Below are 14,663 nucleotides of genomic sequence, written 5' to 3'. Positions count from 1 at the left end.
AACTCTGAACTTAAACTGCTTTATCTAGCACTATTAGTAGACGCCATCTTTATGAATGTCACAGTTATGATCTATAGAAAATTCTCTACAAGGTACAGAATATATAAAACTTACAGCTAATAACTGAAACAAGGCTCCCCAGTCTAAACTAACACTATGTCTGACACAAAAGCAAACTAACAAGCAGATAAGAGCATGGAGGAGTTGTTCAAAATGTGCCTGAAAGGGCACCATCATGTTGAAATTCTGTTGACCTTGCACTGCAACAATTTCAACCACGGCTGGAACCAAACTAAAACAACCAAAATTAACAGCCACAAGGCCCTTCTCTGTAATTTTCTCTTTGGCTTCAACAATGCTTTCAGGTTTAGAGTATTTGCTTCAACTTTCCAAAATCATCAACAAATAAAATATCAAAAACCTTTACGCAGTAACTTCAGAAGGCCTGCTAGCTCTAAAAAGTAGCTAACAGAATTTGTTGCATGCTGTACCACACGAGTTTAGACAAAGAAAGAGACAAAACTGCAAAATCGTGTGTCCTCCAGAATCAACTTCATCCCCACAGAAACCCGTATTTCAAAATAAGAGGTTTTGGCAAGTAAATTATAAATATTAGTTTTACAGCAACAAATTCTACTTTCATTTGGATGTGTACAACTCTACATCTTTTAGGAGATAGTACACAAGGAAATGAGGTTAGTATTTAGCCCACAGACCTAGCTCATTGAAAGCAATGGCAAACTGTCCCCTGGCCTTCTGTACCATCAGCATTGGACCTATAAATAGATAATTAAGCTATACTTGCAAAATTATTATGGTAGATCACCCAAAAACTTCTCAATTAAAAATTTATGGAACCATACTCCATCCAACACTTTGATGCCACTTGATAGAAAGGTGATGACAGGCATAAAAACCACTTCCAAAGTTGCAGCATTAAGTCATTAAGCCCTGGGCATAGTTAGCTCTCTGTGGATGCCAGCAGTATTTTGTCTTACTTCCTTACTTTAATCTGTGCATACAAAGAAAGCACTCAAACATGCTGGCTGAGATAATTAGACTGTACACATGAGGTATGTCCACTCCTGTGGTTGTGAACATTAGGTTAGGATCTGTTCAGCTCCGTACAGGTACATATTTTGAGACTCTTTCCATATGATACTATTTGGGTTATGCATAATAGCTAGCAAAATTATTTACTGAACTATCCCAGACAGTAGAAAGAATAGTGCATGGTTTGAGAACTTCAGTGAGGCTGGATCTGGAGTGCTGTGTCCAGTTTTGGGCTCCTCATTATAAGAGAGACATGGAGCTCCTGGAGCAATTTCAGCAAAAGACTATGAAAATGACTCAGGGACTCAAAAGCATCCCTCTTAAGAGGACAGACTGAGGGAGCTGGGCCTGTTCAGCCTTGAAATGAGACAACTGAGAGGGGACTTCATCAATGTCTACCAGTATCTGAAGGCAGGGTGTCAAGAGAATGGAGCTAGGCTCTTCTCAGTGGTGCCAAAAAATAGGAGGCAACAGGCAGAAACTGATGCACAGAAAGTTCCACCTGAACTTGAGGAAGAACTTTACTGTGGGGGCAACCACACCCTGAAACACTTTGCCCAGAGTCATCACGAAGTTTCCCTCACTGGAGACATTCAAGAACCATCTGGAACACAATTCTGTGCAATGTGATCCAGGATGACCCTGCTTGAGCAGGGAGGTTGGACCAGATGGTCCATTGTGGTCCTTCCCCACCTTACCCATTCTGTGATACTTGGACTCTGTGATTACACATAACTGTTTTGTTTTCTGCCTGAGTGCAGAATCTCTTGGCTTTCTTCTCCTGATGGGGTCACTGACCCCGGACATGAGGGTTGGGTATGCAGGGTAGCAGCCATCGTTGCATGGCACAGTGCAGCAGGATGCACAGATCCCTGAGCAAAGGGAGCCTGGAGCTGGCCCACCCCAACACCACTGTAGGTCCCAGCCAGGTAACCAGGCAGCTGCATGCAAGGAGCTGCTCCAAAGAGACCCCTCCCTGCAGTCACCAAAGCTATTTTTGCACAGCACTCCTCAGCTGCTCTGGCTCCATGGAAGGCACGGGTAAAGCCAACTCCTCTACCTGCGTACCCACAGCACAGACATGCCCTCAGTCCTAAGCAAGACCTAGACATGGCTGAAATGAGCTGCCACATTCTAACTCCTTCACTTCCCCATATACCTGTGTGCCGCTGCTGGAGGATGTCCACTAATTATTTAAATAAGGTGTCACAGTGTGAACGATACCTACACAGAGCCCCAGGATTCTCTCTTTCCTTCTACATGCTGGTGAAAACACAGGGGCAGTCAGGAACAGCAGTAGCAATACATTCCAAACCTTTCCTTTATTGCTTCCCCCTTCCCTCCCCCCCCCACCCACATTTAAACCTTTATTCCTGTCACTTATGAGTGATTTGTTAGTAGTTGTTACCCAAAATGTTTGTCTTATTGTTGCTAACTGGAAGCTTATGCTGGGTACTTTCTTTTGTCCTGGTTACATATGTTCTATAAAAGACACTTTATGCCTTTTTGCAAATATATTATCAACTCTAGGTCAAAAGAGAAAACAAATATGCAAAAAATCCTATCAAAATTCATAGACGCCTTTCATCCATTCCTCAACCTATCTCAACTGGATCCAACACAGAATTGGCAGATGCTTGTCACGTGCATGCACTCCTAAATTCCACAATTTTTTCCTAAGCTATTTTTCAGGCTCACTTTCATTACTACTGTAGCAGAGCAAACGTTCAGAGTGTGAGCTATTGAACTACCGGCAAAGATTACTACTGCAGAATCTGCAATTTCTTAATGAAAATGAAGTTGGTTCTGAAAATAAACAAAGGTAATTAGCAAGCCAGTGCTGTGTGAAATTTGCACCATTCTCTTGTTAACCTCTATGTCAAAATGTATTACTTGTGTGCATGAAAATTTGCATTTGCAGTTCAGTAACCTCACAGAGTATGATCTAACCACTTTTGGAAACAAAACGCTACAAGAAATAAAAGCAAACCCAGTCTCTGGCTGCAATTTGTTATTTTAATAGAGCCTTTTTCTTTAGCGTTTCTAACAGCTTAGGGCTTGATCTTCATAAATCGCATCCTGTCTAAAATGAACTATATTATTTCTACAGTAAAATTTCTAATTTCTATTCTGCTCCCAATTAAGTCAAATTAGTTCTCTCTTGCATCTTCCTCATTACAGGGCTGTGCCCAAGGATACAAATTTATAAGTACATTATAGAACAACTCTGTTTCAGTTACTTGTGAGCACAAACATGTCGGTTAGGGCAACATGAGATCCTTTCAAGATGCAAGTTACTGACTTGACCAACTGGGCACCCTCATAGCAACAGGTGAGCCCTCTTTCACCTTCTTAATATGTTGAGGGACAAAGCACAAGATGTTTCTTTTCGAGATTAACACATCCTAAGCTGATGTACCCCTTTCTGATCAGAAACTGGAGGGACTCATCCTTGTATGGCAATGCAAGATGGATCCACTGAATCCTACTTTCCTTCTGCATCCAGGCTATTTCTTTCATCCCTAAGCAACAAATTGTGTCCGCTCTACAACACCACGTCCACTCTTCCTACCATACAAAAGGCCCCTACTTCTATAGCAGGTATATCCAAAACTGACTTGACTCCACAGTGCTACTCTTAATCAAAACTCAGGTTAGCGTTCAAGCTGCTCATTTGCCCTGTTCCACAGCCTGGTGACTGAGACACCCTGTCTCCTTTTCAGTTCTCGCTGGAAAGGTGGAAAGGATTCAGGGAAGGAGTAACAACTGCAATAGCATGAGGAGTGACTAAACAAACAATTGGTTCCCAACCCAGGAAAGGAGAGAACTAAGCAAGAAAATGTGTTCTGTAGTCATGATGGCATATAGAAGCCTACAGGGATGACTTGATCACTCTCTCTTCATTTACAAAAACCTAGTAGGAATCAGGTTAAAAACAACAAAATGAGACAGTTCACCAGACAGTGAATAGTTGAGCCATAGAGCTCATTGCCAAAGTTACTGCAGATACTAAAAATTTACGTGTCTTCAAACATAAACAGCTGCCTCTGGACAGAAATCCTTTCAGGATAATTAGATAAATAGAAGCCATATTTGTGGGAACAAGAGTTCCCCAAGCTCCTGAATGGTGAGAAGCTTGGAAAACATTTGAAACTAATCAGATATGCTCATCCAGTTCTTGCATCGCCCCTAAGCAGCTATTTATGATGGGCACAAGTCACCAGCCAGGGCCCTGACCAGCACAGCAATTCTTACAGATCCAAACCTGGAAAAGGACTCTCCAAACCCAGAGTAAAGGCCTTAGCAGACTGCACAATTCCTGCAGAAAATATTGAGCATTATCTCCCAATTCCAGCAATGGAACTCTTCAATCTGGAGTGCTAGTTTAAAGTTGGTTAAGTATCTCTGCTGATATTTTTCTTCTTGTGCCAAAAATCTCTGACAGAATGACTGTAAAAATGCACTTCAGGAGAACAGTGCAGATTCTAAAATATTAAATATTGATCCCTGGAATCTACAGTGGTTTTTTTTCCCATTTACTCCTGTTTTGTGACATATGTACTATCTTTTCTGCCCACCTTTTTGATTATGCATAGGAAGGACTTTGCATCATGCTTCAGCTACTTTATTGAAAAGTATTGCTGAAAGAAACCCTTAAAAATGGAGACCATTACTTTTTATTAATTCCTTTAGAACATTTTTTAGAGCAAGACCACAAATTACAGAATTTCTTAGAGCAGCAGTCAGTGAGCCCAGCAATACCTCACCAAACAAAGTAATCCATCAGTAAGTTATCCTTTCCTCCTGATTCAAACACACCTGTGTGACTTTGTAATGGTCAAGAAAGCCACAACATTTCATCAGCTTCCACTTCTGCTTCTTGTTAAAGTTTCAGGTTTCATACTTGGACAATTTCCAAATACATCTGCATGTAGGTGGTTTTGCCTGGACAAAGGCAGGAATAGAAACACTGTCCAAGCCATCTACTGATGAACAGTACAGATCATAGTATAGCAGGACAATGTCTGTCTATAGTGATCCATCATACTTGATTTCAGCTTTAGTATCCTAGCTTTTACCCTGGGAATTGATTCATGCCCCTTAAGTGACAGACAGCCCAAATCAATGTAATTTCATGTCTCCTGTAAGTTCACCAAAATTTACTTAAGCAGTTTTAAGTCATATTCACTCCCAGCTCTTCATGCTGCTTCTTTATTCACTAACTACAGGTATAGCTGGAAGTAACAATTTTGTAAGAAATTCCATTATGTCACCACTGGATTTAAGGTACTCACTGTGGTCACCCTTGGCATCTGTCACACATACATGGCATGCAACTGGGATACAGAAAAAAGACTAAGCAGAGATTGAATGTTAAATTTCAGTATGCTCAGTGACTGCCATAGCTCTTGGGCTGTAATACCAGATTTCAGTTGGCCAATACACAATTATTTTTATATGTAGAATAGCTTCAGCAGGGGAAGTGGTCACAGGCTTACAATGAGGGTCAGTTCCCTATCAATGATTTCACAACTATAAATGAGAAACACACAGGCAGTCTTGATTTTTCAGATGTACAGTGGGAATGTTCGAAATCTCAAATTTTCTTTTCAGCTCCATTTGCTCATCCATGACAGAAGACAGTAAGTCAGTTCACAAACTGTACTTACAGCCTAGCAGTACCAAATAGCCCCTGTAGGAAATCTAATCTGTTGTTTGTGAAGATGAGAGGCTGTTCTATCTAGTGAGACCATGAATGCTAAGTCTTTCCTAACTTACTAAATCCTACTCAGTCTTTATCCAAAATGCTCCCATTTCGTCCATTCTGGTTATCTCCTCAGGAAACATAATGGAGAATTTTCCTGAATTATGTGCCAGATCTTCAGCATGGGAAAAGGACTAGAATGATATCAACAAGACCAGATAATATAGATTCTGAGGGAAGACAGGCAAGTAAAGTCACAAGAATTAGCACAACCCAGAGAGGTGGTTCTGAATGTTGTTTTTAAGTCAGTATATAATTTTAAAATATTTTGTGTGTGATACATACACAGATAAATTAAAGTTAGCTTTAGAAATGAACTATTGGCCTCAGTCATCCTCCAGGCAAGGCAAAACCTTTAGATTCATAACAAGCCTGAAATGCACTTACAAGATCTCATCACACACAATTCCTTCAAACTTAAAAGCAATTTTTGTAGTTTTCCACGTAAAGGACAGCAAGAACTAAAGAAATTTCTTAATTTCTACTGTCCCATGCTGTTAAAGTACAAGAACAAATATTATCAAGAAAGATGAAAAGGTGAAAGTTTTACAGCTCTAAAGAACTGAATGTTTAAATGTAACTGCCAGTGAGAAATGACTGGGGAAAAAACTTAGTGCAACTAATTAGGCCCTAATGACCAAATTCTTGGGAGGAAAGATTTGGTGATAAACTGCATCAAAAAGACACCCTGCTAACCTCTTTTCTGAGCTGCCACCCACTGAATTTCACCTACACAAACACATCCTATACAAACTACATCTAGAAGGGACAACCTGAGCTGTGCTGAAACAACTTAGCAGGAGTCAGGAGTCATTTCTGCCATTAGCAAGACAGGCAGGTTCCTGCCTTAGCAACTTGCAGCTTTACGAAGACAGCTCCCAAGTCCACAAATTACAAGATAACACTGAAATGTAAAATGAGAAGTACTTTTTGGTACAATTTTCCTGACAAAACCTTACGTTATGTTCTGTTAAATGTTGTAAATTATATACTATATAAATTAATTGAAATACCTCATGTCAAGTCCTCTCTATATTTTATGGTTTGATAGGTAAGCAGAAAAGACAGCCTTTTTTATTTCTGTACTATGTGAAAATAGGAAGACCAGACATGCTGAAAAATCAGCTCAAAAGCAGTTTTAGAAAGTCAGTCAGAAAAGGACAAGATATAAGTAATGATGACGATAAAAATTAGAACCCAGATATGCATGGCCAATATTGCATTTCCTCAACCACTAACTGCATTATACCACACTCCATGAAAAAAAGTGGATGGTGCAAATATTTCCCTCTCTTTCAGTAACATAATCTCAGTCACCTTTTTGTTTGTGTCTTTCCTCTTTTCCTCTAAAAGATTGTAAATGAAAATGGAATCTCTCAACAAACACTACAAACAAGGTCTTTTAGGTCTTTCAATATTCCACTCTCATGACAAAGCAGAAGCAATTTCTTTCTTCTTTCCCCCACCTGACTACAAGATCCCAGGAGGATGAAGGGAACTTGCATACTGTCTTTTCAGCTCTCTTCCCCTGCTGGTCACTTTTCTCCCTCCAGCTGGCCAGCACCAGGGCCCCTGCAACGCTCTCCCATTTAATTCCTGCCCTCAGTGGGGCTGCACAGACATGATTAATTGCAATTTACCAAACACTTCTAATCTGCCCAGGCACCAGGCTCCAGCTTGCTCTACATCCAGTGTGTCAGCCCTGCAGGGACAAAAACCTCAGAAGTTTCCTTTGCAGCTAACAGGGCACAAAGAGCAGATCTATCAAAGCTGATACACAGTGTCATTTGAGAGCAGAATGGAGCAAAAGATTATGAAATCACCTGTAATAATTCTTCTCTTTCTGGTCTGAATTCCTAAGAGGTGTTTTCTTCTCTTCCTAAACCCATTGTCCTCCCTGTAATGGCTCAGCACTTAATGTCACTGTCTTTTGAAACAGGTCATGCTAATGGCAAGCTTGCTTTGGGCATATTGATTCAATTCATTAATATGTATACTCTCTCTCCATTTGTTTCCCTATTTACTTTGAAGTTGCCTTGTTAGAACATGCAATGCTTTTCTGTGTTAAGACTCTTGGCTAGCCTTTCTCAGCTTGCTGCGTCTGTCTGGTTTTTATCTAGGATGGAAATGGGACTGAACACAGCAAAAGTTAGTCAATGGCACCTCAGGTGACATTTGGTGCCCAGCTGAATGAATTTCTTGGCCTCCTCACCCTCACCACTGAGAGATATTCTTTCTACTTGCTCTCAAGTTGGCTGTTTACATTGCACATTTTAGGGCAAGTAACATCTCTGTATTTGTCAAGCATCTGCGCCAGGGGAGCACAGCCCCTCATTGTGCTCCTACAAAAATAACACCACGAGATTCTTTCCAAATGTCTCTTCCACCTGAAAGAGCTATTTCCAGCATGGGAGGAGAAATCAACTTTGACTCAGATATCAAATTCTCAGTGTGATAAGGGAAAGTGATTCAGCTGTCTTCTTTTATTTTTTGCTTTGTGATTCAGGAGCAGCTCATTGTTCAAATGACGCAGTCAGTCATAACTGGGAACTTCTGTGGGGGGGAGGAGTAAAAGCATTTATATAATATTCACAGGTCACTTTATATTAGTATCTCTACCCAAAAAGACCAGTACCAACTTTGTCCTCTGTAATAGGCCCATGTCATCCGAGGTTATTTTGGGGTGAAATATTTGGGCATATCATTTTCCTCAAAGTACTTACAGGGACAGCCAGTTAGGTGGTTTCTCCTGAGACTGCATGTTGTGGCAAGGTAGGTCTGTTTCCTACTAAGTCCCTCCCAAGCAAATGTGGAAATACCCACTCAACTTTCATGATTTCTCCATACAAGCAACAGTTTCTTCTCCACAGACATCCATTAGAAAAACCAGGAATGCACCCTGAATCATGTGAGAGGAGTTGGCCATGAGCAAGATATCGAGCCTGTCTAACTAAGGAGTGAAGCCAGTTTGATTAAATTTAGTGTCTTCTTCTGGAAGGCTACAGGATTCAAATCAAGCAAATGGGTACAAACACCTTTTTTGGCAGATAGGACTCTAAACCTCTGCTAAACCAGTGCATCGAAACTTCTACAGTTTAATTGAACCTAATTTGACTCCACATCCAACACTTATTTCCAAGCCTTTAAAACCCCACTGCGCTTCTTGTATAGAAAAGCAGCAGTATGCTGCAAAAGTTTTAAAGTTACCAATTCCACTGCTCAAAGAATTTTTCAGAAGATAAAAAATGTTTAAACATGAAGCTTTTTAAATGTGCAGGTTTTTTAATCCAATATAGTTCCTTAAATTATTTGCAGCATTAGTTTCAACAGGATCCACAAAAGGAAATACACAGTAAGTCAACACAACTGAACAAAGCAAGTGGTAAAGACCAGTGGTCACTAATTTATGTCATGATGCAAAGAGTTGCATTCAAGTTAGTGGAACATGGCAATAGAGCAGGGCTCACAGGTGGTCAGGAGCAGAGAGTCATGACAACTTGACAGGGTCCCTCACACAAAGGCCATGAGGCTCCAGTAGCAGCAGCATCTAACAGCTTTAACACACAGACAGTTCACACTGTCTGCTAGCTTGTGTGCCTCACTTGATGCAACATAGAATCCATCTCCCAGCTGAGGCACTTGGTCTTGATCTAGATCTACTGCTGCACAGCCTTGGCTTAGTAACAATGCATTCTCCAAGGGAAGCAGCAGGCAAGGATGCAGTGTCATCTTAAAATCCATCACACACTGCAATACAACTAAGAGCTGCAAAACTGAACAGTGAGTACAGAAATACCAGTGCTAAGAGCCAAAGCGGCCACCTGTGGAGGAGCTAATAGTCTAGAGATCAGAGCACACATCAAAATGTTTTAGATTGGGGGTTTTTTTCCAAGTTTACCTTTCTTACTTGTTTCCAGCACCATAAAGCAGACAAAATTCATCTCAGCTAGCCCTGAAAATTGGTGATTATTGCAAATAAAAAGTGAAACTGATTACCTAGTGTGATCAGCTTTGGTCTTCTTAAAAACAATGGAACACCTAAAGCTCTGTGATTGTCACATCATAGTCACCTGGAACCTGAAAATGTAGTCAGCTCTAATAAGACAATGCACATCAGTTCATCAGCTAAAAAGGAGGAGAGATGAGAGAGTATGCCACAAAAAGATTTTGACTCACAGTGGCTAATTTCTGAACATCTTCATCAGATGCCCCCAGTGAAGCGAGTCCTATCTCTTGCGAAAACTGTGCAAATTTGGGATCAGCAAGTAGAGGCACATGTCCCAAGAGTTCATGGCATGTATCCCTAAGGGAATGGAAATGAAAAGAGAGTCATTAGAGAAATAAATTAATTAAGCAATTATTATGGTATTAAACATAAGCCATTTTACATGAGTCTGATCCCTACCTGAGAAGTCTGACAAGGAAACATGGTTTTTATAGTGTAGTTCTTCCCATGGTTTCTATGTGTAAGTAGAAACACAGACATTTGCTTCTGTTAAATAGGCTATAAGTCATTTAACCCCAGCTGTTCTGTGATTTGCTCATCATTTCCAGATTGAGTGGAAGAGCCTGATCACTACTATCTTTCAGACTTGGTGACATGAAGACTGAACTGCCCAGAGGAAAGCCAGATGTCTCACAAGTAGTCTTCAGCTTTTCTCTCCACGTGAATCAAAATCCAACATATTCCCTCTTCCTCTTCTCCATTCCTCTTTCTGTACCTGGGTAGCACTCCACATCAAACATTTTGCCACTTGCCCCCAGAAATTTGGGACAACATTTACAGAGGTTTCTGTGTGCTTAATTTCTCATTTAGTCATGAGATCCTACAGCAATTACTGGGTAGTTTTGTTGTGCAGTCTACTTTTCGGCAAGCATTTCGGCAAGATTTCAGAAGAAGCAGAGAATCCAAATAATTTCAAAAAGAACAGCTGTTCACATCTGTAAGTGCATTGTTAGTCATGACAAAGTGCAGATATAAGTGTACAAGAAACTGCTAACGGAAGTGCACATGCATCATCTACAAAAGCTTTCAAACAATTCTGAAAGTTTTGCTGCATTTGTTCGCAGGAAATAATGGACTTGGTAGTAAAGTTCACTTTAAAAATCCAATCTGACATTTCCTTTGCTTTTGTCTCTTCAAAGACATTTCTCTTTTTTTTTTTTCCTAAGCTGTAAACAAATGTTTTAAAGGCAGGGAGAAAACATCAAGTTTTCTGCCTTCTATCCAAAATCCTCCAATTTGTCTTTTATAAACTATGTTTGTTTGAAAAGTCACAGAACATGACATTTCAGATAAATCATGAATAGAAAAACAACACTCTATATCATTTAAAGTCTTCTTACTCAGTATCTTCACCAAGAAGTCTGAACCAATAATGTGTAGGTAGATGCTCGCAAATAGAAGTTTCTGAATGTACAAATGAAGATTAAAAGTTTTGGTATCCCTAGTTTGCCCCACCAAAAATGTATCAAATATAATTCCAATACTGGAGGGCCACATACAAGTCTTCCTTTTCAGTCCAAATGGTCTCCCTGACAGACGCAGAGCAACTTTTGCTCATGTTACAGTCACACTTTCTGGTGAGTGAAGCACCACTCTGAAGTTGTGTGCGACAAGTTTGAGCCAACTTCATATGTAATTCATTGAAGACCCATAGCCTAGATGGTAGTCCCTTTCTCATTGGATCTCAGACTGAAAAAAATGGTTAGCTCTTCATGCCTCCATTTCTTTGTTCAGGATGTGGTTTGCATCATTTGACTGGATAATCATCAAAGCTAAAGACCCTTCTTTAATTAACTCAGTTCCAGTCACAACAATTTCTTGTATCATCTCCTGCAAAATTGAGGAGATCACTAACAATGCAAAGGACAGCTGGGAAATGTAGTTTGCAGTCTGACAGACGCACCACTTCCCAGTGCCAAGCAATTCACTGGAGGAACATGATTTCTCCAACCATCAACTTCCAACATAAAAATGGGCCACAAAGCCCATTCTCTGGATGCCCAGCACACCAATTCTTACTTCCGCTGAGCAAATGGACACTAATTGCTTAGCATCTGTGCTGCACTACATCAGTCCAGACATATTTAGCTTTTTATCAGTAGTTCAAGCAGAAGCAAAAAAGATACAGCGAAACTGGCTCCAACTTCCTGGCTCCAGGTAAGCACACTCGTCTGTGGGCAGGCTTCTACAGCAGCATCACTACTACTGGCACCTGAGCGAGCATCTACATCTCCATTTTTCTGTGCTGAAGCCACAAGCCCCAGAAACAAATAAGCAAAGATGACTTATTCCCAGTTTGTGGTAGTCTGTTAACCCACTGTTTTCATGACGCCATGTTCCCCTTCCTGCTCCCCCCTGCCCTAGCCTTGGCCACTCCCTCGGTTTCTCCCTATTTGCTCCTGTACCCCAAGCCTGCCCAGGGACCGCCCCTGGGCCCTGACAAAACCCCCCCGCACCCAGACCACGAGGTCTCTCTGTCTCTGGGGGTCGCAGGGGCAAGATGTGATTAAAGTCCTCTCAAATCCCTATGACAGACCCTTCTCGCCTTCCTCGCCATCACTGGCTGTAACGCTGATAGCTGGCCGGAGCAACATCGCGGGATTGTCCGAAATGGACTACGGGATGTGACCGGGTTGCATTGCCCTAAGCAACCTCACTGAGCTCTCAGGAAGCTACAGCCTGCTAAGCTAAATCTAGCGACTACACCACCAGTGCTGCACTGGGACACATGGTCTTTTTTATGTCCACCCTTGCAGACAAAATGAGAACAGACAAAGCCTAATCCCATTAACATGTCTCTCTTGGCAAGGGGAAGAGAATGAGGAGGCAGAAGATATTTCTCTCATGCCTTTAGCTTGTAGATTCTTCTACTGCAAAGTAGTATTTTGAATGTGCACTTATAAAGAGGGGAGCTTGAAGCAAAAAGCTTATGAACAAAAAAAAACAAATCCACAAAATCTTTCAGGCAGAAACATGAACCAGCATTTGCAATTGTCATTGGAGTCTCCTAGCTTTGCTGCCAGTCTGGCCCTTTGTAGATAGTCTAAACAATATAATTCTTCGCTTAACTACCAAGGCTCGATTCTTTTGTTTTGTCTTATTCTGAAAATAATTAAGTTCCTTTAATTTATTCACACACATTGCTGAGAGAAAATAAGATTTTTGTAATGCACTTTTCACAGCAAAAGATTTTTCTTGGAGTAAATTAGTTAGTAGAGCAGAAGAAATCTACATAGCTCTTTGAATGTTGTAGAAACATAATTAAAATCAGGAAGAAATATGTTTTTAAATGCATATGGTAGTGATACAGATCAAACCAAATGAACTCTCTAATTTGTATCTAGCTCTATAACTTGTGTGTTAAATCTGACGGAAAGCCCACTAAAGTCAAAGGGAGCATTTTTACCAGGTTTATATCATTGAAATGCAACATTCACCAGCCAGGAACCTGCAGCAGACCTCATTATGGCCCCATATATCAACCAGGAGATCTCAGGGCACTGCAGCTACTGCAGAAGATGAAGAGCTGTCCACTCAAAAAAGCACCAGGCTTTCACTCTACACTTCCAGTAACAGTTACTATATGTTTTATATTATGGAAAAACCTAAACACATTTTAAAAGGGATTTTCAAAACTTTCCTGTGGAGCTCCTGATAGCAAGTACACATTACTTAACTAATGTGAACCAGTAGGTCTGCAAGAAAAGAGTATAACATCATTAGAAAATAACAATTTAAATTCTCTGTTAGTCCTATTTAGAGGTGTTAAGACCATAACCTGTATTTTAAGTTCAGCCCAAATAAGGAATAAAAACCTTCATTCTAATGCAACTGTTGTTATTACCAGTGACTTTCCAGACAGCATGACCAGAAATGTTACAAAAAAAGCAGCTGCCATTACTACTAAGGATCAGCTATGATCCACTGCATAATTCTGAATGTAAGAAGCATCCTGAAAACTACAGCATTCTCAAATACACAAATCGATGAACCAGAGAACATTAGGAAAAGCACAGACACACTTAAGTGCTTCCTGGAAGATGTTATTGCCTTTATCCTGTAGGAGTTATGTACCTAAATCTCTTATCACTAGATGAAAATGTTCTTCTAGTTTGTACTAAGTTAATAAACATCATCATTCTTTTGCTGAGCACTGGTACATGCTGCAGTCTGAAACACTGGCTTCCCACAGGAAAGGAAATCATTGATGCAATGCCTGGTACTTCCTTTGTATCATTTATTTTTTTTGAAATATCTAAAGATATTTTTAAATAGACCAGAAGAGGTTCAGCCCTTCCTTCCATTCGAGCCCTTCTTTCAAGATTTTATATTGTATCAATTTACCTACGAATTTAAGAGATTAAATTTCTAATTACAGAGGTTATAGAAGTGACTGAATTCCTTCAGGGATCACTACCTCCTTTCCAAAAGAAACCAACACACAAAACTGGCCTCAGAGCACTTCAGCAAGTACTTTGCCCAGTTCAGATACTGAGGAAAAAGGTAGCTAAGTGTCTAACAGCACCACCTGGTGACTCCTGCCAGAATAAAGCCACAGCATTTCTAGATACAGCTTAGTATGCCGTGCCATGAAACCTTTTATATTCAAAAATATTACTGCATGGTTTTGGCAGTCGATTCATGAAATCAAACTTAGGCATAAGTCCAAATTTTTACAAGACTGGAGCGGAATATATATGTATGAATCCTTTGTGTAAATTTGGGCAAAAATCAAATACACTCAAGTAGTCCAAGCTGATTAAACCACAGCTGCAGATTCATGCTAACTGCCTGGTGACTGATTCACTGCAAAAATGTCATTCCTGTGGTTACAAGATC

At 40.4% G+C, this 14,663-nt stretch overlaps 1 protein-coding gene across 1 annotated transcript in view; it reads right to left on the bottom strand.

Annotated features, from left to right (window-relative positions):
• TPH2 (tryptophan hydroxylase 2) overlaps window positions 1-14,663 on the bottom strand; it is a 50,498-nt gene that overhangs the window by 18,675 nt on the left and 17,160 nt on the right. Inside the window, exon 8 of the mRNA XM_008632900.2 lies at window positions 9,995-10,121. Coding sequence (XP_008631122.1) covers window positions 9,995-10,121 — 127 coding nt within the window. The remainder of the gene's footprint in view (window positions 1-9,994; window positions 10,122-14,663) is intronic.

This window comes from Corvus brachyrhynchos, unplaced genomic scaffold (genome assembly GCF_000691975.1).
Source record: "Corvus brachyrhynchos isolate BGI_N302 unplaced genomic scaffold, ASM69197v1 scaffold32, whole genome shotgun sequence".
Classification (NCBI taxonomy): Eukaryota; Metazoa; Chordata; class Aves; order Passeriformes; family Corvidae; genus Corvus; species Corvus brachyrhynchos.
This window is presented reverse-complemented; position numbering and strand designations above follow the sequence as displayed.